This window comes from Coturnix japonica, chromosome 5, assembly GCF_001577835.2.
Source record: "Coturnix japonica isolate 7356 chromosome 5, Coturnix japonica 2.1, whole genome shotgun sequence".
NCBI classification, from domain to species: domain Eukaryota; kingdom Metazoa; phylum Chordata; class Aves; order Galliformes; family Phasianidae; genus Coturnix; species Coturnix japonica.
Window position 1 is genome coordinate 8013728 of NC_029520.1, and position 26598 is coordinate 8040325.

General features: G+C 40.3%; 1 protein-coding gene across 2 annotated transcripts; it reads left to right on the plus strand.

Moving 5' to 3' along the window:
- Positions 1-3072: 3072 nt before the first annotated feature.
- On the plus strand, positions 3073-25539 carry LOC107314410 (acyl-CoA (8-3)-desaturase-like). 2 transcript variants are annotated; one of them, XM_015863609.1, is made up of 13 exons: positions 3073-3140; positions 11928-12106; positions 16526-16636; positions 17757-17954; positions 19013-19114; positions 19275-19403; positions 20763-20823; positions 21464-21540; positions 22302-22399; positions 22844-22940; positions 24050-24129; positions 24630-24755; positions 24964-25539. In XM_015863609.1, the coding sequence occupies exons 4-13, from the start codon at positions 17760-17762 to the stop codon at positions 25013-25015; spliced, it is 1017 nt and encodes a 338-aa protein (XP_015719095.1). In that variant the 5' UTR covers positions 3073-3140; positions 11928-12106; positions 16526-16636; positions 17757-17759; the 3' UTR covers positions 25016-25539. The 2 variants fall into 2 exon arrangements, with proteins under 2 accessions (XP_015719095.1, XP_015719094.1); XM_015863608.1 differs by lacking the exon at positions 11928-12106.
- Positions 25540-26598: the final 1059 nt, after the last annotated feature.

A 26598-nucleotide genomic window follows, 5' to 3' on the forward strand; every position in this document is an offset into this window, starting at 1 on the left:
GGTTTTGCTGCTGAGGCTAGAAGAGCTGTTTTCACGGCATAGCTTGTGTATCCCTGCACTTCCAGGTTTCAGTTATCATTCTGGAAACTCTCAGTTCCAAACAGTGTTGTTCAGCCAAGGCAAAGATAGAATGTGATTTTGCACTGCTAAATATATAAATGTTCTGACCATAAAAATGAGTGGACAGCCCAGGTGCCCTCAGCCCCTCCTCACAGGAGTGCCTCCAGCCCTGTCACAGCTTTTGTACCTTTCTCTGGATGCTTTCAAGAACTTTAACATCCTTGTTGTATCATGGAACTCAGAACTGTACACAGTATTCAAGGTGAGGCTTTACCAATGCTAAATATATCAGGAGGATATATTTTTGACCAGATAGCCATGCTGTGTTTAATGCACCTCAAAGTGTGGCTTGTCCTCATGGCTGTCAGGGCACACTGCTGGTGCTCTCCAGCAGGCATTAGGTGATTGGAGTTCCCCATTAGCACCAGGGGCTGTGAAAGTGAGACTGTTCCCATCTGTCCCTAGAGGGCCTCATCCACTTGTTTTTTGTCTCTGATCAGGCAACCTGTAGTATGCACACATTAAAATGTCACCCTTGTGGGTCCTTTCGTAATGCTGATTCATTCACTCAATTGACTCCTCAACCAACCCAAGACAGCTCCATGCATTCCAGATACCCTTGCCTCAGAAAGCCATTTTCCAGGTGTCAGTGACTTCTGAGTTCCTCTTATGCACTGAGGAAAAAAGCATCAGCATAATCTGAGTAAGCAGAAGGAAAGAATGTATCACAGCTCTCTCTTCTTTCTTCTCCTCTATTCACAAATATGGGATTATACTCATTTTTGTGACAGCTGAAAGCTGAAATGTTAAGACAAATACCTGGAACTGCACAGCTCATGATATAATAGCAAGTGCTGATAGCAACACTGAAAATGCATCCACAGGAAACACAGCAACAAACCCAGAGGTCCCTATCTTGGGCTAAATGCCAACACGTTAGAAGCAGCAGATGTTTTTCATCACTCCCCTGATTAGGTTATGTCTAGTTTCATCCCATGGCCAGAAGGGATGTGGTGCCTTGCAGCTTGCATCTCCTTTACTTCCTCTGTGTTACATCCTTTGACACCCCAGTAGTGGTTGGGACAGTCTCCAATAGCCTAAGCTAATGAAGCTTATTCTTTTGCCTCAGTCTGCAGCTCACTAAGCCCTTGTATGCCTCCTACAAATGGAATTGCATTATGAAATTAATTTCATTACATTGCTTGCGGTCTTTTGTCCAAGGACACTGGGAGATCTTGATCTGTCGAAGGCCATATTTCAAGATCCAGGTTACCCATGTATAATTCCAGTTGCTGTCAAGCTTCATGTTTAATGTCCAAAAGACAGCACTTGCAGCACTGGACCAGCCAGTGTATTTGTTTGTCAGAGTGCTTTGTTTGTCTAGCATCACCACCTACTTCCTTAGGTTTATTACCTTAGAGCTCTTTGTATGCAAGCAGCTAGTAGCTGCCCAGGGCTAGGATTAAATAATAGTACTGTTTGGAGTTTTAGAAGTATCCCGCAGGCATTGTTTGAGGGTGCTATTTGATTAGGATTAGGAGCAAGTAAGAGAACTAAACTGCAATACCTGCATGTTATCCATTAATATCCATCATGCTGGATTGGCACAATACACCTACAAAGTATTGTTAAAATGCTGTCAATTTGCTTCCAAGGTTAACACTTCAGGTGGATCATAGCACACCTGAGGAACAGATTTTAGAACACAGTGTTTATACGGTCAGCTTGGATTTGAAAGAAAATGCAGTTTCTGAAGAATGTACTGTTGACAGAGTCGTTGTGACAGGTGGACTGTTTCAATCTGTATTCTATGGGCAAAGACAGCTTTCCAGGCTGTAAGGGAGCAGCCATTTAGATCAACAACCTTTTGGGTTTTGCCAGTACTTTCTTTTGGACCTGTGCACTGGGGATACCCTTCATGAAAATTAGGCTACAGAAAGTCAGTGCATGTCTGGACATTTCCCGTGTCATTTACCCAGACTCGGGCAGTAGATGTGCTCTTAGATGCGTTCATATGGAGAGAGCTGTAGACTTTCCAGGTTACAAGGTACCTGTCCTGAACATTTTAGAAAACAAAGTGCCTTATGTGCAGCTCCAGTCCTCTTGTTGCCTCATTCAAATTTGCCTTCCCTGCTTTCTCTGAACCAAAGGAATTATCTGGTTTATTGAATATTGTGTACTCCTTGCATGTTGGACCTCCACATTTTAATGTAAAGGAATTATAATTATGTGATTATTTTTATGGTACCTCACCAAGAGGTTTTTAAAACAGCTGTTGCTTATTGTTAGATATATTCAAAGGCACAGATTAGGTGACTTGCCTGTGATTTATATCCCTAGTTGTTGAAATTATAGCACTGCTTTGTACTGACGTTGCATTTAGCAAACTCATACCGTTTCCAGAGCTAGCTGAACTTATGAGCCTGGCTTTATGAAGTAAGTTGGCATATGCTGAATACAGTGTCATCTGTACAAATATGAATGCTGATATGTTATATTGTTTTATATTTCCAAATGCAATTGCATGCCAGGCTTCTCTGTTAACCTGAGAAGTTTGGTTTGGCAAGTGATAATGATTTGTGTGGTTTGGTTAACAAAGTGGTTACCATTTACTTCCTGTTTCTGCTGCTTTTCGGTTAGCAGGGAAGCAGAGGAGGAACATCCTAAAAGAAAGGATGAGTTGTGACGCAATGTAGAACCAGTCACCTCACATGTAACACTACAGTGAGGTAACCTAGCAGGTGCTAAGTACAGGTTGTGCAACAAACCAGTCCAGCCACAAAATATAGATCCTCCCTTTTAATCTTGATACTGGTTCCAAATTGATAGAATAAATTATGTTGCCCTACTTTGCTCCCCCTCATTTCCCTCAAACAAAGAAGTGACTGAATTGTTCTCACAGAATGAGTGGGTGCTTGGGATTTTGTAAGACAACTCTAAGTGTGCAATGCACCAATTTTCAGCTGAGATTTGTTGAATAGCTGACCATGATTTTAATATATTTTCCCCCTAGGGAGGATAAAGAAGGATGACACAGACCCATTATTAAGGCTGAGGTGCAGTGAGTGCACATGGTAATGGTAAGAGGGCAGTTCTCCACTAGTTTGTTTGATTTCCTATTTCACTTGCTTCTTTTGACTTTTTATTCTGAAGTCCGCTGGGGTTAGATGTGAAAGTACAGTTCCATACAGATCTCTGTGATTTCATTTATGAAAGCAAAAGTGAAGAGGTAAATTGTTCACTGAGCAAAATGAATGGAAGGAATGAGGAAGAATTCTGAGTTGATCTCAAGTGCTTCAGCTTTTCACATAGCCTCAAACTTCTGCTGCCTCCAGCTATGACTGCTCAAGAATAAATAAATAAATAAGAATTTATTATCAATCATAGTAATGAAGGACTTACTAAATAGGATTCATCTTGCCTAACATTATAAGCTAGGCATTTAGTTTAAGCTGTTACCTAGGTTCTCTTGTCCGTGATACAAGATTATCAGCTCTAGATCTGAGTTAGGTTGTCCATCTTTCTTAAATGATTACAGAGCAAGAATAAATAAATCATTTATATTATGCACATGTTAAGCTAATTAAATGAATTCAGTCGTTGCGTCTGAATTATTCCAATGCTTAACTTACCCTTTTCTGAGGCATGGAACACTTTTATTTATTATGATTTCGTAGTCACATTTTTCCAACATTTCATTTTCAGGTCTTTCTATTTCTTTATTAGTCATTCACAAACAGAGGAAAGAAGCTGCTCAAATTAACCTCACTCCATTCTTTTTCTTAGCCCGCTCATTCGATTTCATACATGTATGGCTTGAGCACCCTCTGCTGTTGGAAATTATCATTTTTATTACAACACTTGTATGTGTGGTGGTGTGATACTGAACCAATTAGCCCAAGAAAATGTTATGTACTATGCTGTTTTCAATGTTTGAATTATCTGAAGGTGTCATATGAGCTCAGCCCCACTCAACTCATTCTTATTCATATAGAGTGTCTAGAGTAGATATGCACACTGAGTTTTTCCCTACCAACGTGATCTGTTTGGAATTGCACAGGAATTCAGAGGCTGAGAAAGAATGTAATTTGTATTCTCCAACTTGGAGAATAGAATCCTAAATGTGATCTTTATTAATGGTATCTTAAGAGGAACAGTACTGCTGCCTGATACCACCTGAAAGCAGAAAGAAGGGAAAAGCTGAGGGAGTGCAGTAATGTCTGTGAGCTACTATGGTGATGTGCCTCTAAAACCAAAATGCAGACTTAGAATCTATCAGACAAGGATTTATCAGTGGTGAAAGACAAATGCCAGGGCTTTTGTATACGATGAGGGAAACCTGTTCTAGATGATGTGCAAACTGTAGGTCCCCCAGTCTTCAGAGCTATTAGTTCAAAATGAAGAGGGAGGAATAATAGGTAAATCACAGAAATGAGCCCATGAGAGGAAACAAAAAGAACCAATCAAATTTTCAGATGATATAATTTTTTTTTCCCCAGCATTTTTTAGTCCAAATATTTTAAAGAATGTAGGTATGTACATTTATTTAAATTCTTTTGAATACCAATGTAATTGTCACCTGTCTTTTGTGGGAGCCCAGTAGATGCAAAGAAATACTGCATTTACTTTTACACTTAAAGAGAGGAAGCTCCTTTCATGAGATCAGGTGAAAGAAGCACATGTTATGTCTTTATTGTAGAAATGACCTCTCATGATGGTAAATTACAGCCTTATGAAATATGTTTTCATCAGCTATTTGATGTGACTTGTCAGTACCTGCTGACATACCTCAGATGGGAAGGTAGGATAGATCTTTATCTTGTGGGTTAAGTTGTAATAATCAGTTTTCTCCAACTGCTAACATAGATAAAGCTTTCTATAAATGATATATGAGAGTCCCTACAGAGTATGGAGAGTCCATAAGCTCCATGCACAGGAAATATCTACTGGATTATTAGTGTTGTGCTTTTTCTCTTGATATTTACAATTCTTGTCCTTTAAAGAAAAAAACTGTGGTGGCCTGTATATATAGAATGCCACTCTCTTTGTTTTCCTTTCCAGCAGGTTAGAAAAGGAAATAATAGTGGTTAAAAAACACTTGTAAGACCCATTTCTGAAACCCAAGGACAAAGGAATTAACAACTGTGCAGTATCGATCACTCTCTCCCTTACAGACTGGCAGTGTGAGGGTGAAATCAACAGAGAATTTTCCAGTTACATCTTCAAATGGGCAGAACTCGATAACGAGACAGCATTTTAGCTGTGCTGCAATAAATGACTGTAAAGAAAGACCGAGACTATGAGATTTTAGCCCCCCTCTCTGATGCTTTGCTGTATGGATGACAGCATATCCTTTGAAACAGTTGTAACTCGTGTCTATGCTGCTTTGCATAGATTCTATCAAGTAGAAGGAAATAGGGATTCTCTTGCTGCAGAGATAGCCAGTTGTTTGGTCTGCACTTTGGATTCTAGGGAGGTGAGAATCGGATGCCAGTATCCTGATGAAGAGGATAAAAGGGTCCAAATTTTGAGTTAGTGTAGTAATGTGTGTGGCCCGCTAAAATAGTCACCCGCTTGAAGTATGCATCCAATTGCATTGGCCAGAGAGAGCCTAATCTCTTCATGTAGGAAGATAACTGAAGTTAGACAGTATTAGATACAAGGAGTCTAGGCCTAAATATTTGTTCTGCTGGGGATAATATAGAAAAATCCTGTCCTAATACTAAAATGAAGTACATACATTTGTGAATGTATTGGAGAGGGAGGAAGAGAGGAGTTGCCAGAATGGGGCATCAAATAAATTATGGAAGGATCCAGGCATAACCTTAATTCTGTTTTCAATTTTTCTGATTCTTGATTTAGAAATACTCAGTTCTCTGATTTTCAGATGTTTGAGTCTGAAAAGCAGTTACTATTGAAATGGAAAAGGACACCACAAGATGAAGTTATTTAGAGTGATTTCAGTTGCTGAATTTCTGACTTGTTCTAAGAATTGGAATGCTTCCTGAGGTGATGGGATAGGATGGGACAGGATAGCTCATTCAGAAGGGACCTTCAAAGAAGATCAAGTCCAGCCACCTGATTACTTCAGGTTAAAGCATATTAATGAGAGCATTGCCCAAATGCCTTCTGAATGCCGGTAGGCACGGGGCATCAGCACCTCTCTAGGAAACACTGGTCTAAACCCTCGTGGTAAATACATTTCTTTTCCTCATGTCCAGCCTGGTGCAGATTTGTGCTGTTCTCATAAATCTTGGAGTAAGTAAACATACACTTAGTTTTACAGAGAGGTTCAAGTAGAGGTTGTGTGTTGTCATTATGTCTATGTTCTGCTGTAGTAGTGAAGTAATTGCTCTCATGCATCGTAAAGTTTGAGATGTGAAAAAGAAGGCTGATAAGAAAAATCACATCCCCATTAATGTTACAAAATCTGTTCTATTGCACCGTGTCTTTAAATGTGACTACAATTATCTCCATAATTTGCTATTTGACTTCTTTTGCAGTTTATCTTACATTTGTCCTGTTATCACGTTTAGAACTTATTCCATGCTAACATATCCTAGGAAGCACAGAGTTTGAGGGATATCTGTATCTTTTGTTCTGTTGCATGAGGTGGAGAGAAACTTGAAAAACTTTCAGAGTGGGTGCACTTTTGAGCTGTCCTTCCCCATTGGTAACATTTAGTGATAGCTCCCACCATGCCCCAAAGAATATATGTTTTGTACATTTTATTCAAGTTTGTTTCTTCCCCTGTTCTTGCAACATAGTATGCACTGCTTGGCTCAGATGACTTCTAAATATGTTTTGAATTTCTATCACATCATGATACTTCTCCTTCTTGTTGACACTTTTATGTTTTTGTTCAGACGTGTAGAGGCACATACTTAGTGCCTCTTCAGCGCTCAATTACACACAGGGAACTTCTGGTCTGATTTAGATCGAAATACGACAAGAATGTTTTAACTGGTGACTTGGTGCTTTGACAAACAATTAGAATAAAATGAATAAGAATATTGCAGGGTTTTCTGAAGAATTTAAGAAGCTGAAAGAGAGAATGCTTTCATGTGGTTCCATTATTTCTTCAAGGGGTTAAGACATCTTCCCAGAGCTTGTGGGTGCAGTTATCACCAAAACAGGGCATAATCAACTCTTCTAGCCAAAAAGGGTGTAGTATGGTGTGTCAGAAAAAGAGATGGTATCACTCTTTCTATTCAGCAAATCTCTTTGCACTGCAGCTGTTGAGTCATACTCTGATGTATTTTGGGGGGTGCAGAAGATAAGATCTGTTATTGTGAAAGAATGCATTGCATCACATGACAGTGCAAGCCCATGTTGCTGTCAGTAGAATACTTGAGCAGAACAGAGAATAGAACAGAATAGAGTAGAATAGAATAGATCAGGTGGAAGAGACCTAAAGAGATCATCCAGTGCAACTGCCTGACCACTTCAAGTCTAACCAGAAGCTGAAGTACATAATTAAGGCCATTATCCAAGTGCCTCATGATCACTGAGAGCACTGGGACAGGCTGTCCACAGAGATTGTGGAGCCTCATTACCTGGAGATATTTAAGACCCACCTGGACACCTTTCTGTGCGTCCTGCTGTAAGGAGCATGCATTATCAGTGCGGTTGGACTGGGGAATATACAGAGGTCCCTTCCAGCCCTTACAGTTCTGTGACTGACGGGCACAGGGAATTAGTCACCTCTCTAGGAAGACTTTTCCGGTGTTTAACATCACAGAGGACTGGACGGTCCAAGATCTATCACTGATACTTAAAAAGTGAGGAAAAATGCCTTAGAAGTCTATGTCTTCTCTCCATCCTCACTTGTTAGGTGATATCAAGTATCAGCTCACTGTTGGCTTAGACTTTTCCTTGCTGTTGATTTACTTTAAAAAGCTTTCTTCATTGTCTGATATTATACTGCCCAATGTCAAATAGGTTGAGCTTTGGCTTTTCTTGTTTTTTCCCTGCAGACTCAAACTGCAGCTATATACTCTCTCTGTGAAGCCTGTCTTGATTTTCAGAGATATCACCCATCCATTCCTGCTGTAAAACCTTGTGTCTGTTTCAGCACAGATATCCCATGCATGTAATAAATTAGAGTCATATCACAACTGCTGATGTGACCATCTTGAATTCTGTGCAGGTGTTCAGGATGATGAACAACGTTAAGAATTTCTAAAGACTTATTACATGTTATTGTGGAAATGGCTTATAGTTCCAGTATTGTCTTTCTACTGTGTGGCTCTGAGGAGCTGTTCTAATCAAGCTGCATGCTTGCTCTCTTCTCTAAAACGTGATCTTTGATTCATAGCAGTAAAAAGAGAGTTAATGGTTGTGGAATTGCAACATTCTGAAGTGGAGGGAAACATGGTAGAAACATGGTACAGCCTGCCTAATACTTTCACAAAAGCTATGATGCTCTATTTTTAAATGAGCCCATCACTATTGACATTTATCATCTTGATCACTGACCAACAAAAATGAAACCTGGAAAGAACAAGATAAGCATAGGCTGTCTTGGAGGACATAATTTGGCACTGTGTTATCAATGACAAGTTCTGTTCAACATATATCAATTTGTGTAGCAGCCAACAGGAATAGCTAAGTGGTTCTTTCTTAACAGAGATTTGTTCACAGCATCACTCACATACTGGCTACTTAGGGAGTTTATCAGTGTTCTCCTAAGACTTTTAAGATTATGGTTTTTCAGCTTGAGTCCTTGATACTTGAGTTGCTTAGATGGTGAGCAGATCTTGCTGAATCATTTGGTAACAGAAAGGATTCTGTGTTCAATTATGTGCTGGACAACTACCAAGTTTTTAGAAGTTACTGGCCTAAGAAACTCTCTCTTTCTTACTTAGAAACATTCGCAATACTTGTGTTCTTATGTACTACCTTGTCTGGAGCCTAGACATAGTGTCTTGTTTAGCAGAAAACACTAAGACACTAAAGACTTCCATGCTTCTTTCTCCCCACCAGTGCTGAGTAGAGTGGAAGGATTGCCTGTCTTGATTTGCTAGTGATACCTTGTCAAATGCAGTCAAAAATACCATTAGCTTTCTTAGTGGCATGAGATCATTGCTGTCTTACATTCAGTTTGATGCTCACTGGGATTCCTAAGTCATTATCTGCAAAGCTGCTTTCCAGCTAGGAAGGCACTAACATATATGTGCCTGTGTTTGGAGTACTGCCATCTGTACACACTAGCACAACTGCTGGTCCAGCCACCTAACCTCAATACCATCTGTGGACAGCAGACACTTGTTAATAGATGACAGCCTTGGTTTCCATAAAACTTCTGGGCATAGGCTACCAGTGTGAAGCTGTACAGGCTTTAGGAGATCCAAATTTATTTCAGCTCACGTGAATGACAGTGTCTTACCCATAGCAACAGTTTGGCTGAACAGGCGCATGTCACAAGTCCTCAATAAAGCATTAGCACCTTTTCAAGCCCGTACTAAAGCAGACTTTCCTGCTTGTTGCTGTCAACTCCAGTAAGTAGCGCTAAGCTCTATTGCCTAATTCTCATTCCTGTAACATATGGCACCATGTGAATATGATGAATCAAAAAAAGAAAAACAAAGAAAAAGAGCTATAAGGCAGCAAATAGTAGTTCAGGTGTACAAGCTTCATTTTCCTCTTAGGTATTGCATTTTTTTAATGTTGGTCTGTTTGTTGTTTTTTTTTTTAGTTTCTATATGCTTTGATTTGGCTTACAGATAATAGTGCTTTTTTTTTTCCTCCTTTTTCTTTTGTTTATTTCAGTTAATACACTGTGTGCTGTTCTCAGAGATCCCTGTTTATGGAGATTTTGGTGTCTATGTTGTGGCTGGCTGCTCTGATTGTTACGTAAGGTACAGAGCGCTGTGTAATTATATGTTTAACAACACAATAACTGATATCATTCAGTTTCTTGGGTTGTTACAATTCAGCATCATCTGTTACTGAAATTATTACTGTTGCCCACACAATTGTAATGAAAGAGGAAACTGTCAAAAAGATTTTACTCAGTTACAGTAACAAAGGAAGAACCTTATGCAATCCATTCAATCTGTTTTCTAGCAGTTCAAAATAGAAAACAGAGAAAGGAACATTGAGTCTTATGTTCTGATTATCAGGCAAATCAGTACCCTGCCTTTTTTCTTGTTGTTCAAACCAAATCAAAATATTTATCAGAGCATAATGTTGCAAATACATCATCAGTGCCCCTTCCGACAGGGTAAAAGAACACACCAAATGGGCAGATAGGGACACACTCAGTATAGAACATGGCAGCAATGGAAGCACTAACTCAGCACCCATCTCCTTGAATGACTTACTAGGACATTTTCCAAATGTGGGAACTGCTTTTGCAGGCCATCAGTAATCAAGCAGTGGAAATTAAACTAGTTTTTCAGCATTTGTGCAGGCTAAAGGATACTACAGCCATGACTTTGATGTCATTCATCCAGTTAATGTTTCTCTGGTGTTCAAGGACTCCGAGCTGTCGATGGCCTACAGAAAGGTAAAAATAATTTCCTCTGGTAGTAAGCAAGTATCTTAAGCTTGGTTTGAAAAATCTGCATTCAGATTCTAACCTATATTCAAGATTCATTAATCAGGGAGCATCCAGCCTGACCCTGAACGTCTCCAGGGATGGGGCATCTACCACCTCTCTGGGCAACCTGTTCTAATAGCACCCTGCCCTTATTGTGAAGAACTTCTTTATATCCAATCTGAATCTCTTCTAGTTTGAAACACTCTCTCTTTGTCCTATCAAGGACTCTCTCTCCTTGTCCTACCAACCTACTACCTATCATGAAGGTAGACCCTTAAATAATAATTTGATGCTTATCTATTTAGCAGCTTGATCTTTTATTGTGAAAGGACAGATTGCAAAATGTGGCAACGGGAAGCTGCAATACTGGAAATGCCTGAGTTTAGTTTATTTGGGGAGGGGAATCCAATAAAAAATGGAGTAGCTGTCAATTTCATGTAATAGCCAGATGTTCAGATTCAATAACTCTTTGTTACAAACTATGTTGTTTTATTGTCTTGGTTGATGCAGTAGCAAATGCTGTTATCAGCATTTTTATCAGAGTAATGTGTACATGTTGGCACAATGGTGAAGTCATGAGTCTCATATAAGCCATATGGCAGTTCCTTCTCTTAATGGGTTGTGTGGCTCAATCTCGAGTCATTAAAGGTTCTGTTATCTAAGGGTTTAACATACATTAATAAAAGGACTTAATAGCTTGGCTACAATTTTAGGTGCTTGGGGGCAGTGGTTTGAATCTAAAGCTTCGGCTAAGATATTGCCTGTCTCCTGAAACAGCCAGGTTCTCAGTGCTGCTTAATGCCTCTCAGAGAAGACAAACTGGTCACAGCCAAAATGGATTCACAAGGGGAAAGTCTGTTTAACAAATTTAACCTCCTTTTATGATGAGATTACCCACCTATTCAACCAAGGGAAGGCAGTCATCTTCTTGGAGTCGTGTAAGGAGCATCTGAGGTGCCTGCTTGTGCTCAGACCAGAGCAGAGGAGCCTCATGGCAGCTGCAGCTCCTCATAGGGAGCAGAGGGCAACACTGAGCTCTGCTCTCTGTGACAGTGACAGGGCCTGATGGTGATGCATCAGGGGAGGGTCAGGTGGGGGTTAGGAAAAAGTTCTTCACCAGAGGATGGTGGGAATGGAAAAGGCTCCCCAAAATAACAGGCAGGACCCCAAGCTGCCGGAGTTTAAGAAGCAAGGAGTTGGACCTGATGGTCTTTGTGGGTCCCCTTCCAACTCAGGCTGTTCTGTGATTCTAAAGTTTTTAGGTATTGGTTTATGAATGAATCATGCTTGGTCTTCTATTTATTTATTTTTTTTAACCTTGCAGTATCCAGTGTAGGAGGAATGCTAGAAGAAACAAGTCCTGCTGTAATCCCAAAGATGTGTACCAGTGAACCAGAGATGGCTTATCTCAATGTTAGTCCACAAAAAGTATCAAAACTAAGACTGAGGGATGGCAAAGCCCAGGAACAAGAAAGTATACTTTCTGATTGCCTTCTATGAAAGGTGAGAAGCAAAGAAACACAATGGTAATGACTGTTAAGCTTTTCTATTGACTGTCACTGGTAGCTAAACTGAGAAACTGACTTTGGTCTTTTCACATGTTCCTGTAAAGGAGGAAAGACATTAATGCCATTTAAATAACTCAGCCGTGATAATTGTGAGATTTCTCAAGGTTATTTGAATCAACCTCTTTAACTCCAACTGCAGAATTATTACCAAGTGAGAATTAACCCTAGAAGACCCAAAACAATGAAAAAAAAATATGAGTAGCTGTGTGAGAAATATTACAAATATGTGGGCATTAGTTCAAGTGAAATATTGCAAATGATGAAAAAAAAAACTCAGACAAATTAATTGCTCAGGTTTAGTCACATAATTTGAAAATCATACTCAGTGTGTGTTCCTCTATCCTGACTGATGCCAACAAGTGCTTGAACATGTGCTTGAACATGTGCTGTCTTTGTATGTAACAGTGAAATCACTGATTCAGGTGTGGCTTTAGAATAGTTTCAAGACTTTATAGTCTGTTCTTAAATTAAAGAATAATCTAACTGCTATGACTGCTTAAGGCTGTTCAGAAAAACTAAATCAAATTTTCTTTTGTAATTAACATCAATTTCCTGAAGTTAGTAGTTGAATTTTGTTGGTTTTTTTTCCCCAATAGTTTACATGCTAATTTTACAAGACAGAGAGAAAGGGAGAAAAAGCCTACTGTCAGAGCCTAGCATAACACTTTGTGTTTGCCACCCCGGCTTACCCACAATAACAGAAGCACAAAGTATGGAGCTCTGAGGAACCTTATTAGTGCAAGGGGCACCATGAAAGCCTCCTCCTCCCTGCCCTGTTCTTCACGATTCATATTTCTCACCAAAGGGCTCATGGGCTGTAATAACAGCTGCTGACACTAAGCACCTGTAGTTACTGGGTGGTTTTTGCCTGCCTGCATTGCAAGTGGGTGCTGGGCTGCAACGAAGAAGCTTTGTTTGAGTGACTGATTGATTTGTTGAATGGGGGTTGGGAAGAGGGAAGCCCAGAGGAGCTCTGCCTACAGCTGTCTCTTTGCTAACACCACCTGTATTTCCTGAAACAAGGAGTGAGAAAATGAGGTGGGCGGGGGCTGTGTTGGTGTGTCCCAAGCCTTATATACCGGTACAGAGGCAGGATGGAGGTTCTGCTGGGTGAGCAGTGAGAGGAGCAGGAGGATGGCTCCACATCATGGGGACAGGAAGCAGGATGGGAATGCTGTGGCCGAACCAGTGATGCGATGGTTCACCTGGGAGGAGGTTGCACAGCGCACGGGCCGGGGTCCAGCACTGCAGGAGCGCTGGGTGGTGATCGACAGGAAGGTGTATGACATCAGCAACTTCTACCGGAGGCATCCAGGTGGTGCCCTTCTTATCAGCAGCCACGCTGGGCAGGATGTCACGGTGAGAGGTAGTAGGATGGGGAAGGGATGCTCACTACCAGCTTTTGCTGTGTGTGGGTGCCATGGCCAGCATCATGTGGCAAGAACATGGGGAATGATTGTGCTGGGAATTCAAGGGGGATGAGGGGCTGCAACAGGCTCAGTGGTACTGTTATTATTTGCAAGCTTTCCAGCTTATGCTATGGAGACTGGTAGATCATGGAACGGGTTGGATGGGACCGTAATGATCATCTGGCTCCAATCCCTTGCCACAGATAGGGACATCTTCCACCATGATCCCCATCCAACCTGGATTTAACACCTCTGGAATGAAGGTGCGTAAGAAAAAGCTTAGCCTTGGGGCAATCAGGTTGTAACTGTTTATCCAGTCAGTGTCCTCAGTACTACTCTTATCTCTTGATCTTATTTTATAGCTGCTATAACCGCAGTGGTTTAGAGCAAAGGTAAAGTGAGCAAGCTGCCTCAGAACCCTTAACAGCCATAAGGCAACTACAGTAATTGCTCTGTTTACTTCTAGGAAGGGTATCCCCTCCTAAGTGTCATCCCACATAATTGGTAGGAAAAGACAAGGCAGCATGTTTTCACAAGCAGCACTCTGGAAAAGTTTCTGCAGTTATTGCCCATGGGCTTTCTGATCCTTCAGATGAACAACATTGAAAGCATCTGCTAAATACCAACTGCTGGCATGTTTGTCTGTGGACAAAGAAAATGTCTACTCAGCACCATTCTTGTCTATCTTAATGCCATGGGAACCTGTGGGAATGCCCATCAAAACATTAAGCAAGTTCCCCGGAGTTTCTGCCTTCTGGCACATGCAGGAAATGTTGAAAAAAGTGATAAATCAAAATGTACACAAAGCTGTGACAAATGAGATTACTTCCTTAGTTTGTGTTTTGAAAGAGCAATGCAAGGCAGATGGTTCCTGGATCTCTTGTATCTACGGGATGTTTGAGGTTCATAAAAATTAGAAACGCTTTGCATTCTATATTTTCCACCGTTCCTTTGCTTTAGTTAGTACTGTCAGATTTCTTTCATCTCAGGCTGCTGGGATAGCCCAAGTGATGGATGAATGTGAAAAATACAGACACTTTGTTTCTAGGATCTCAGTTACTATTTAGTAATGGATATCATGTCCAAATGATAAGCCCTGACAGTCTTCAGCCAGCTTTGTGTGACCCCAACTCAACCATCTTCACACTTGTGCATGTGAAATAGGCTGTGTACCATAACAAGGAATTCCTCTCCAGCAGTCAGTGTGGTGCCATGTGACAGCATGAATCCCTTGTACTTTTTAGTTAATATGGGAGACAGAGAGGAAAATGTAGTGGATGAAGCATTTATTAATGAAATGCAGAAGACTTTAGTGAGGTTTGTGCCTTTTGGAATCAGTCAAATTGTTAAATCTTTTGGATGTGCATGATGAAAAATTAAGAAAATACAAACAATTACTTTGACTGGAAGATGGTGCCAAGAGCATGCGGGCTTGAAGGATGATAACTGTGGAGGGATTTGAGTAAGAAGAGGAATCTGAGGAATGGAAAATGAGTATGATTAATGTCAAAGTATTAGAAAGGCTCATGCTGTATAGAACTGTAAAGGCTCCTTTTATTGTTGATTTCTTTCTCACAAAGGAATAATTGCATTGAGACTGGATTTTTTTCTTCTGGATTACAGTTTAGTTAAACTTGCTTGCATTTTGTTAACTGTAAAAATGTCTACTAGTGCAACAGCATGAATTAGTGTTCCTTCCTGTAGATCGTTTTGCAAAGAAGCCGCTTGTTTGTTTGTTGTTGGAGCTGTGGTTTATTGCTGAATTTCATTGTGGGAACTGCTGGCACGGATTTACCTCTAGTAGTGATTATGCACTCAGTACTTAATGTGTTGCACACAGGCCTCAAAATTAGTTGAACAGGTGACGAGACTTATACAGTTTTGGAATGTGGGACAGATTCTGTAGCAAGTTGGGGATGGAATACAGTAAAGTACTAATTCTGGTATGGCTAGACTGGCAAAAAATTCAGGTGAAAGATGGCTTAAAAGAAAGCCTGCCACAGAGCAGTAAGCTGAAGCCCTTTGTTTGGATGTACAAAAACAATTTTCCACAGGTGGAGGTGTTTTGCTTCTGCAGAACACATTTCCAACTTAGTCTCAGCTGTAGTGCGTCCAAGTGTGCACTCCTATTCCCTGCAAGGCTCCAGCTGCTAATCCCTATGTGCTCTGGTAATGGAGTTGTCTCCTCCTGCAATTCTGCCCTTTTCTCCCCAGCCCTGCCTGGAAGCCATCACAACACTATTTTTTCATGCTTATATCTTTGTGAGAGATCAGTTAACACCTAACCAGGCCTGTTCATGTGAATTGCGTCCTTACATTCATTTCTGTATGAGTATCTCACAGAGTACTAGGAAAATGTTGCCTGTATCACTTGGTCTTTGATGAAATCCATGCTGTGTTAGTTAATCTGGGAGCTGATTTTATACTTGGAGCTGTTTGGAATGTTGTTCTGATCTTTCTCCTAAAGCAGACTTCACATTGCTATCACCTGTCTATCTCTTCCTTCCGAACTTGTATTACTTGTAATTTAGTTTTCTATGGCTATTTAGTGTTTACTTGTCAGAACTCTCAGTGTTCTGTATGTCTACTTGGGGAAAAGTAAGAATGCAGCCTCTGGGAAGGATGTATTTCTGAAAGGCCAAAATCTCTCATGCCTGTGAACAAGAACCACCACAGCTTGCACATTCATAATAACTAATTGCAGCCGTGGAAATCAGACATCCCCAATTTACCAGCTGAAATAAAATCTCACTTTGAAAGCATGCAGGGCAGAAGTGACTAGGGAGGGGATGGGAGGTCAAAATAGGAGGTAGGAGGTAAACCGGCAGTCTCTGTCATTGTGGTTCCTCCAAATGAATGTTTTTGCGTGCACAGCAGATGGAGGGTAGTAACACTGTGTTTTTTCTTATCTCTCAACTTATCCCTCAACTCTTCTGCATTTGTAGGATGCTTTTGTAGCATTCCATGTTGACAAGTTGCTGGTGAACAAGTACTTGAAGCCACTGCAGATAGGGGAGCTGGCACCGGATCAACCCAGTATTGAGCCCACTAAAAATGTAAGTCCATCTTCATAAGTCAAAGACAAATATTCTGAGATTAGAACTTATTTTTCTATATCAATGTGGCTTCTAAATAGCACCCAAGTTCTCCAGATTTTTTTTAATTATAATGTAGAAATAACACATTACTATTGGTCTAAATCCATTTTAGGTGGCTAAGAATGTCATTTCTAAGTTATTTTCCTTATCGCAGCAGCTATGTAAATTAGAGCCTTGGCTCTCATGAATATTAATTATCACCTATTCTTTTTTTCTGTTGATTTGAGAAAGGGCCAACCAACAGCTCAGAAATTCTCTTCAGCTGATGGTGAGATTTCAGACTGTATTCCCTTCTGCTGTAGGTATTTGTAGGGAGAGAATGCAGATAGTGTATTAGCCTTTACAATACAGACTATGAGACTTAATTCCTTGCCTTCTTAGACAGCCTTTGGTAGCAGTCTCAAGTTCAAAATTCATACTCATGTACAGAAGCACTGTTGATGGTGGTGTGAAAAAAACCAGTCTTACATGTCAAAGAAAGGAGAGAGGTGCAGACAATAGAACAGGAGTAGTCCTGGAGTACAGTTGTCCTTGGGGTTGTACAGACATAATTTTTTCCTTATGTTCAAGTCTGTTTCCCGTTCCTTTGGGCCATGATTGAGGCCGTGCTTCACCTACTTCTTACAGCTGGCCTGCACTAGAGCATTTGTGTGCCTTACTGCTTGCAAACTGTTTCCCAGAATGGATTATCAAACTAGGCTGGCAGGGTTCTTTAGGTTTCACTTCATTGAGGAAGAGATCACGGTATTCTGTGTTCATGAGTGTTTTGTATGACTTCTGCTGGGTACTTAACACTCACACATGTATTTTCCCCTCCAGTTTAATGCTCTGTGGAGAGGTGTTAGATGTCAACCTCACCTAAATGCCCTTTCTATTTCCTGGCAATGTCTGAGTAGTGCTGGGCTCTGCTGAGTGTGAACCAGTAACGTCCTGAAGATATTACAGTCTTAGACATCTCTTGTAAATGCCCTGTTACCTGCCCAAGAGATGACAGATGGAGCACCAAAGATGTAGTCTTTTGAGGATGCAGTGCTATACTCTGAGAGCAAGAAATTTGTAACACTTGTGCTTCCCACAGAAAATGCTGGTAAAAGACTTCCGTGAATTGCGTGCCTCTGTTGAGAAAATGGGACTTCTGGAGCCAAATAAACTCTTCTTCTTCCTGCACCTTGTTCACATCCTCCTATTGGATACTGCTGCTTGGCTCATTCTCTTTTACTTTGGGACGTCCTTTGTGCCCTTTGTTGTCTCTCTGCTTGTGCTGACCATTTCCCAGGTAAGCAGCAGAGCCCACAGCATGTGCATATGCATTTCTATCAACTTTCATACATGTACCATTGCAGTATTTAGTTCTCTGTTACTTCGGCATAGCTCTTCTTAAGTACAGAAGACATCCTCTATACATCCTGTGTTTACAGAAGGTGGAAAGAAGAAATTCTGCATGTGGGCAGCTCCCAGTATGCCTAATCTGTTAAGTTTTTTTGGTAAGGATATATTCACAGAATTACAGAATTGTTTGGGTTGGAAGAAACCTTAAAGAACCTCCACTTCCAGACACCCTGCCATGAGCAGGAGCACCTTTTATTAGATCATGTTGCTCAAAACATCATTCCACAGCTTCTCTGGGCAACCTGTTTTGGGGCCTCACTGTTCTCATAATAAAGAATTTATACCTAATGTCTAAACTAAATTTCTCCTTTTAGTTTAAGGCTATTATCCCTTGTCCTGTTGGTACACACTCTGATAGAGTTGCTCCTCATCTTTCCTGTAGTCCCCCTTTAAGTACTAGAACTTTGCTACAGAGTCTCCCTGAAGTCTTTATTTTCCAGGCTGGAAAAAAAAAAAAAAAAAAAAAAGAAAAAAAAAAAGAAAGAATTCAGAGCCCTCTTCATAGGAGAGGTGCTCCATTCCTTTGATCAGCCTCACAGCCCTCCTCTAGACCCACTCCAACAGCCCTTCTTTTGCTGAGGGTGGGGTGTCAGAAACACAGAGGAGAGAGGAACAGTCACCTTGCCCTACTGAGAAACACCACCTGCCACTTGTCTTTACCTGGATGTTGAGCTGTTGAGCAACTCCAAGTCTTTGAGTGTTACCATCCAGCCAATTACTTATCCGCCACATGGGCTATCTGTCAAATCTACGTCTCTCCAATTTACAGACAAGAATCTTGTGTGGGAATTAAGAGTATCAGGATTTCATAGTTCCATATGTTCCTAATGTGTTCATATGTGTCCAAGTAATAAATCTTGATATCTCAAAGTAAATATTAGCTACTTCATTGTTCTGGTTTTATTCTTATGTGCCAGTCCCAGACTTTCCTTTTCCCTTTTTCAGGTCCAGGCTTCATGGCTACAGCATGATTTAGGACATCTTTCAGTCTTCAGGAAAACAAAATGGAACCACCTACTACACAAGTTCGTGATGTGCCATTTGATTGTAAGTAACTGACCACAGAAAAACTTGTGAGATTTGATGGTCTTCCTGCAAAAGTGTGTGCCCTGAAGTCAGTGTTCAGCACTGGGTGAAGAAGGGGATTTAGTGGGAGTTTGGCACTGAGAACACCGTAGCTATCACGCTCTGTTCTTCACATAAACAGGGAGCATCAGCCAAATGGTGGACTCTTTTGCATTCTCGACACCATTCCAAACCCAACTGCTTCAGGAAAGACCCTGACATTGACATGCATCCTTTCTTGTTTACTCTGGGGAAGAAATTCTCTGTGGAGGTCAGTATGTCTGTGTGTGCATGCACATGTAGCCATGTACTAGGAGCTGGGAAGAACCAACTCACTATATAAAAAATATCTAAAGCCAAGGTGTGGTCATAGTTTCTGAGAAGATGTTGTTTTGTCTCCTTCAGCCTTCCTGAGCAGGTCACAGTTTTTACTATGTTCATTAAAAATGGCTTAAACTGTTGGTAAGTCATTTTAAACAAACTAGATAAATGCATTTGCATCATATGTATTTCGCAGTAGGAAAATGGTTTCTATTGGTTAGTGGCCTAGTGGGTTGTATAATTATTCCTCAATGAATGATTAATAATAATCTGTAAAGATTAATATCAAGCATGCCTACATGGGATTATTACTTGATGCTAATGTTTGAGGCTTAGAGATACAGTCTGCTTTGGCATGCTTGCCTGATATGACAGGCAGCTGGCACATTAGAACTAAAGAAACAATAGCTCTTCTTGTAGCTCTCTAGGACTGGTTAGGGCAGATGTCATTTGTCCACATAAGACGTTTTCAGCTTGTGCTGATGAGCCACCACCAGAAGCAATAACCTGAGACAATGCCGCAACCCTTTGCTGAGCAACTTTGTTGCTTTTTGAGGCCCTGCTGAAATAGTTCAGAGCAGTGAATGTTTTTTCTTTTATAAGACCTTAGCCAACATGAAGCTGTCACTTAAGTGTATAGAATCAAATAAGAAAGTAGAAAATGTAAACACAGGGAAATGTATTACTATTTTTTGACTAATAGTACAACACGGACTTGAAGTATCTAAGGTTACACTAAATTAATTATGAATGTAGCAGGAATGCAAAAGCAAAGAAATCAAACAATCGAAGTTCACCTTTATTCACTCAGTTTTTATCATAACTCTCACACTTATGAATTGCATAAAACATTCTGGTACAATTTTATTACATTATTCCCCTTCAACACAGATTAAGGTGGCATCTGTGACAGCAGTTTTACTTTCTACTGTGTATCAGAGCAAGTGCTCTGTCCTTTCTATGGGCTGTTACTTCTGTTTTGGTTTGTCACAAGTGTATTTAGAACTACTTTTCAGCAATTGCGTTTCACTTTTCCCCTACTGAAGAAGCAGCGGCTTGCTTAACTGCTCATCTCTGAAGAACTTTACAGAGCTATAAAGTATTAAAGAAATTATCTGGAGTGGGGATTTATAGAAAAGGCATGTTAGGTTTGTAAATAACAGGGCAGGTACACAAGAGGGAGACAGTAGTAATAAGGTCTGTGGGTAGTGTGCCAGAATAGTATCTCATGAGGAGAGTCTGGGAAATGGCAAGTTAACCATACAGGTTGCTTATTTTCCACTCAGTATTTCATTGCTTGTTTTCACAGCTTGGGATCAAAAAGAAGAAATACATGCCATACAACCACCAGCACAAATACTTCTTCATCAGTGAGTATTTTCATTTTCCTGTGATACCACGAGGAAACTAATGGGTGTTGGAGATGTTACTGCTGATCAGCAGCTAAGGTTGGCTGCATCGAAGGATATAATCAGTTTGAGTCTAATTTTTGGAGAGGTTGAAGACCTAACTGGAATATAATCCTGACTAGCCTGCTCTGACATCATAGCTGATGTTCTGAACCACTGATGTGCCAACCTGAATGATTCTATGTGAGATCAGGTTTCTGTACACTTCTTGACTGAAATATCAAGCCAAATTAATATATTTATAACCAACTGGCTTATATTTGTTCCACTCACCCTATTTGCTGTGGGGTACATTTATCTTAGGTCATGTTAAAATTGTACCTTTACAAAGGAGGAGAAATACTCTTAACTGAATATTTAGAGAAGTTACCTGGAAGAGTGAGGTGAGGGTTCTAAGGACTGTTTACGTCAGCTGTATAATACATGGCTATTAAAGTGCACAAGCAAAACAAAGGAAAAATTCAGAGTTCTCACTTCTCCACTATCATTGCCCTGATCTCCAGGTTCTCATTTCTGCACACTTCTCCCACCTTAGCAAAGCTTTATTCTTGTTGCAAAGCAGCACAGTTTACCAGTTATTATGATGAATTCTCTGTTACAGCTCTTCCTCCACTCCTGTTTCCTACCTACTTCCACTGCCACACATTTTATATTGCATACACAAAGAGGTACTGGGTGGTAAGTAACGCTGTGTTTGTACCCAAGGGGTTAGCTGTGGGCTTCCAGTTCTTCTCAGAGCTCAGGCATGACACAGTGTGCTTTTCTATTGGGTATAATACTGCAGACCATTTGGTGCAGCATTTTCAGTGGCTCTGAATACTTTCTGCTAGTCACGTGTTTCCCTACTTTGATGATAAAGGTATGAGCAACAGGCTATTTGGTTTGCACTGCTTTGCCTCTCTTGCTAATCATGAAGTGTGTGTCCATAGCAGTCAGAAACGGGGGAATGTGGATTTATAGGAACTGTTATTCTTGATTTGTCAGCAGTATGAATGCATTTGGCATTGTTTCCAATGCCAGGCAGCCAGTGCTTATGCTTTGTTCTTCTTTCTCTTGCATGTTATGAGTACAGAAAACTAGAGCAACTTTTAAGCAAAACAAAGTAGTTTGTCTAGAACACTGGAAGGGTCACAGTCAGTGATCTGGTACAAGTCTTAAAGCTGTGTTTTTGAAGGCTTAGCTATTTTCTAATAAATTAATCCGCTCGCTACGACTTATTGTTCAAATTCAATTCTATTACAGCAAGCTGTGTAGAGAAACTGCTAGCTTCTCTTAATTTGGATTTCCTTAGATCAATCAGTTTAGGAGAGAAAAAACACACAACAAAAGCCTACAAAAGTTAAATGTAGAAATTTTCCTTGTACATGTGATATTTAGAGAAGGATTTAAGAAATGCAATATCTAATGATTTTCTTTTTTGTTGTATTTGGCTTTGGAAGGACTTGGCCTGTATGCTGACCTTCTATATCAGATTCTTTTTCACTTATGGGTCATTATTAGAAATGAAGAGTCTCCTGGCATATTACTTTATATTCAGGTAATATTTCTTTACAAGTTTCTTTAGTCTTCATTTGTATGTTCCTTTAATCTGTCTGCCTACCTTTCTCTGCCTTTTTCTTATTCTTCCTCTCATTCCTTGTTTTAATTTGAAGTTAAAATAGAACTGCTTGATTGTTAACTCCAATTTTGCGCTGCCTCATTAACTGTGAAAGCAGAGACTTTACTTAATGATAACCAAGTTGAGAAATACCTTACATACTGTTTAGAGCTTTGGAAATAAGTTCTGCTTCTAGTTTCACATGTAAGTTTCATAATTTCTTAAGAAATCCATAATTACTTAACAAGTTGTGTCTAGGTGGTGAACAGGAAGGTCTGGTGTTCTAGCATCTATCCCCAAGTCTGGCCTATGCTGTCACTTCGGTGGCTCATCACCGACTTCCTTATTTGTTACTGAATTCTGACCTTTTGTCTGATTGCACAGGATGCTGGAGAGCAGTTGGTTTGTCTGGGTTTCACAGATGAACCATATTCCAATGGATATTTACTACGACAAGAATTTGGACTGGGTGTCTACCCAGGTAAAACATGTATTCAATAATTGTGGCCATATCGGTGCATACTCCAGCAACAAGAAACTTCTGTATTGCATTAAGGGTGAAACCCACTGATAACTGGGAGGTGAAGATTAATAGGATTATTACAAGAAAGATATTGAGTTACTGGAACTTGCTCAGAAGAGCAAAGAAGCTGAGGAAGGGACCAGGAAACAGCATTTGAGGAGCAGCAGAGGGAACTGGGGCTGTTTATTCTGGAGAAAAAGAGGCTGAGGGGGGAACTTATCAGTATCTGCAGCTACTTGAAAGGAGGATGTGGTGGGTATCAGTCTGTTTTCTCAAGTGACAACTGATAGGAGGTGAGGAAACAACCTCGACTTGCATCAGGGGACACTTATACTATATATAAGGAAAACTTTCTTCAAGGAAAGGATGCTTTAATCATTACAGCAGAGTACCTGGGGAATTGGTACCATCCCTGAAGGTATTTAAAAGGCATGTGGACACGGTTTAGCAGTGGATTTGGTAGTTTGTAGATGGTTGGTCTTGATCATCTTAGGGTCTTTTATGACCTAAAGGTTTCTAGAAAAATGGGATGCAGTTATAGTAATGGAAAAGGAGAACAGCAATGAGCCATTTAATATCAAATATAGGTCTCATCTCTTTCTTAAATGTACTCCCTTACTTACTGTATTATTCTGCCTTGAACATTTTCCCCTTCTGCAGAGACAAAAGTTTGTCTCCTGCTCAGACTGAGCTCCTTTGAACCAATGGAGTGTCACTGTGGTGTCCCCTCTTTGCGCAGTAACTCATTGGAGTAAAACTATCATGGATGCACCTGCTTCTTCTGCAGACATAGGTTTAAGGATAAACGTTTGACTGTCTGTTCACACACATTCACAGGAGCACAGAGCCAGATCCTGGTTTTACTATGGTCCATGTTAGGCAGTCTACATAACACTGCTGGACCACAAAGCTGAAGGAGGGATATGATTTATGTCTAAGGATAGCTCAGCATAGGCTAAAACAAAACAATAGAACAGAATAGTGCGGTATAGCATGCTCTTAGGACAAATGAAAGGCTGCAGTCACCAGTCAGTACTGATTTTTGTTGTTCTTTTTCCTTCCCCCAGCTCCAGGCAACATGTAATGTTGAGCAGTCTCTGTTCAATGACTGGTTTACTGGGCATCTGAACTTTCAGATTGAACATCAGTGAGTACATAAAAATTTCTTACTTCTCCCCCCCATTCTTTGCATTGAATCCTACATTTAGTTGAAGGCACCAGTGAATTTGTCTTAGAGACTGAAAATTAAAAAGACCATGATAGTGTTGATTCAGAACCTCCACTGGAATTGCAGAAAGTTGGAAATTACCAGTGAAAATTGAATATGAATGTGATCTGTTAAATAATTCAGTAGCAGCAATGTATGTCCAAAGCAGAAGCTTAAATATATGTTCCAAGGCACCCTGTTTAAAAATCTGATGAAGTGGTTTAGGTGATAGAGACTACAGTGGAAAAATAAGGAAGGTGGGGAAGTGGGAAAATACCGAGTTCCTTGTGCTAAAAACATGCCACAGGGAAATACAGGAACAGCAAAAAGTCTTGTTTTGTGTGGGCTTTTAGATTCTTAGAAAGTGATAATGAACAGGAACTTGTAAAAGATAAAGTTTCTGATGGGGCACTGAAAGAGAACTTGTCTCCTATTCACAGCTTATTCCCTACAATGCCAAGACACAACTACTGGAAGGTGGCTCCACTGGTGAAGTCCTTGTGTGCCAAACACGGCCTTGAGTACCAATGTAAGCCGTTGCTCACCGCCTTTGCAGACATTGTGCAGTAAGTAACCAGTTCACACACTGGAGACAAAAATGCAGAAAGATGTAAGGGAGGTGGGAGTTCTTAAAAATAATAACAACAAAATAACAAAACAAAATGGTTCACTTGTAAAAAATGAACAAGAATGAGTGGAAATCCTTGTTTGCCTTGTCTTCAGAAACCCCATCCTAAGCAACTGGACTTAATGTGCTCTTTGACTTTCTCCCAGCTCTTTGAAGAATTCGGGAGAGCTCTGGCTTGATGCCTACCTTCACAACTAGGAAGACAAGGCTTGATGGTACCATTCACAGTCTGCCGTATCTTTGCATCCCCAGCAAGGCTAAGAGCAGGAGCAATGAAGGACTTTAAGGAAGAATAAAAATGGATAAGAATTGGAGGATCAGATTCCAATAGATTTGAAGTTATCTGAGTTTTTCTTTTGGTCTTTCCAGGTATTTTGATTCAGATATGTTACAAGAGAATAAGGCCTGCAGGAGCTGGATTGCTATATCAGGGAGGAATGTTTTGTAACCCTGTCTGAGTAGATGTGGCCAAGAAGCAATTTTGAGCATGTGCTTGAGTCAGATTATGGTCTGGTGCAATTGGACACACTTCAGTTCATGCCAGAGTCTCCTCTGATCAGTTGTTTGTTGTTTGCTTGTTTTTTAGATACTCCTCTTGTGTATGGTTTAATGCTTAATATAATGCTTTCCTATTTGAAGTCATTGAAAACTGCACAGGATTTTGACTTAGCTCAGTGCCCCCAACAATGCACTTAATAATAAACTACAAATTATGCCTGCGGTGTAGTAGTTGTTACATGCAATTGAATAACATCTTCAGTGTTTCTCCCATAATTGCTCCTATTTATTACAACACCAGGCATCCTCAGATGCCAGGAAAAAAATACCTCTCAATCTCACTGCTTTTTTCTTTTTTTTTTAACTTTATTTATTTTTTACTTATCTTTATTCATTGATATCTTTTCATATTTTACTTATCTTTATTCGCTGGTTGTCTTGTGGTGATAAGCCATATATAGGCTTCCTATGCTGAGTTGTTTAGTATGTGTAATACCCATCTCTAAACAAATATCATTGTCAGTTCTGCCCCTGAGAAGCCAGTTGAGAGATTCTTGTAGTGAATGAGCAGTGGAAACATGCACCATGCGTCATAAAAGTCTATAAGTCAACTGTAGGTTTAGAACAGAGTCATCACCTACTGCTCAGCTTTTCTTGTTATAATGAAGATAAGGGATTCTGCACTACAAACAAAGGACTTGGAAGAAAAGAGGAGGAACAGAGATCATCTCCTACTCACCAATCCAACTGCAGCTCTGAAGGTGTGTGGAGGTTTAAAGGAGGACACAAAAAGGCACTCTGGAGGCCCTGGGGCGTGTGGAAGGAAATATGGATGTACTAAAAAGCAAAATAATCACTTTGGCTTAGATCAACAGGTTATACAAGGACTCTGGAGGAGCCAATATAATAGGAACATCCTTGGATCCTAACTCCATACTTAGCTGAGCCTTGGCTGACACACATGGTAATAACATAGGGAAAAATCTTTAGGATTTTTTTTAATTTCTTTTTTTTTTTTTTGCAGCCCAGCAGCAATGCAACTCCTAGGATTTTACATTTTTTCCACTCCTAACTCTTGGCCTCAGCTGAGCCTTGGCATTAATTTTTGTTAATGACCTGGAAGATCGGGTAGAGTGCACCTTCAGTGCATTTACATTTACAGTACATGACATCAAATGAAGGAGTGGCTGACTCACCAGGGAGCTGTGCTGCTATCCAGAGGGGCCTTGACAGGCTGGAGAGGTTGGACTTTTTAGTTGAAGGTTAGAGTTAGGATTAGAGTT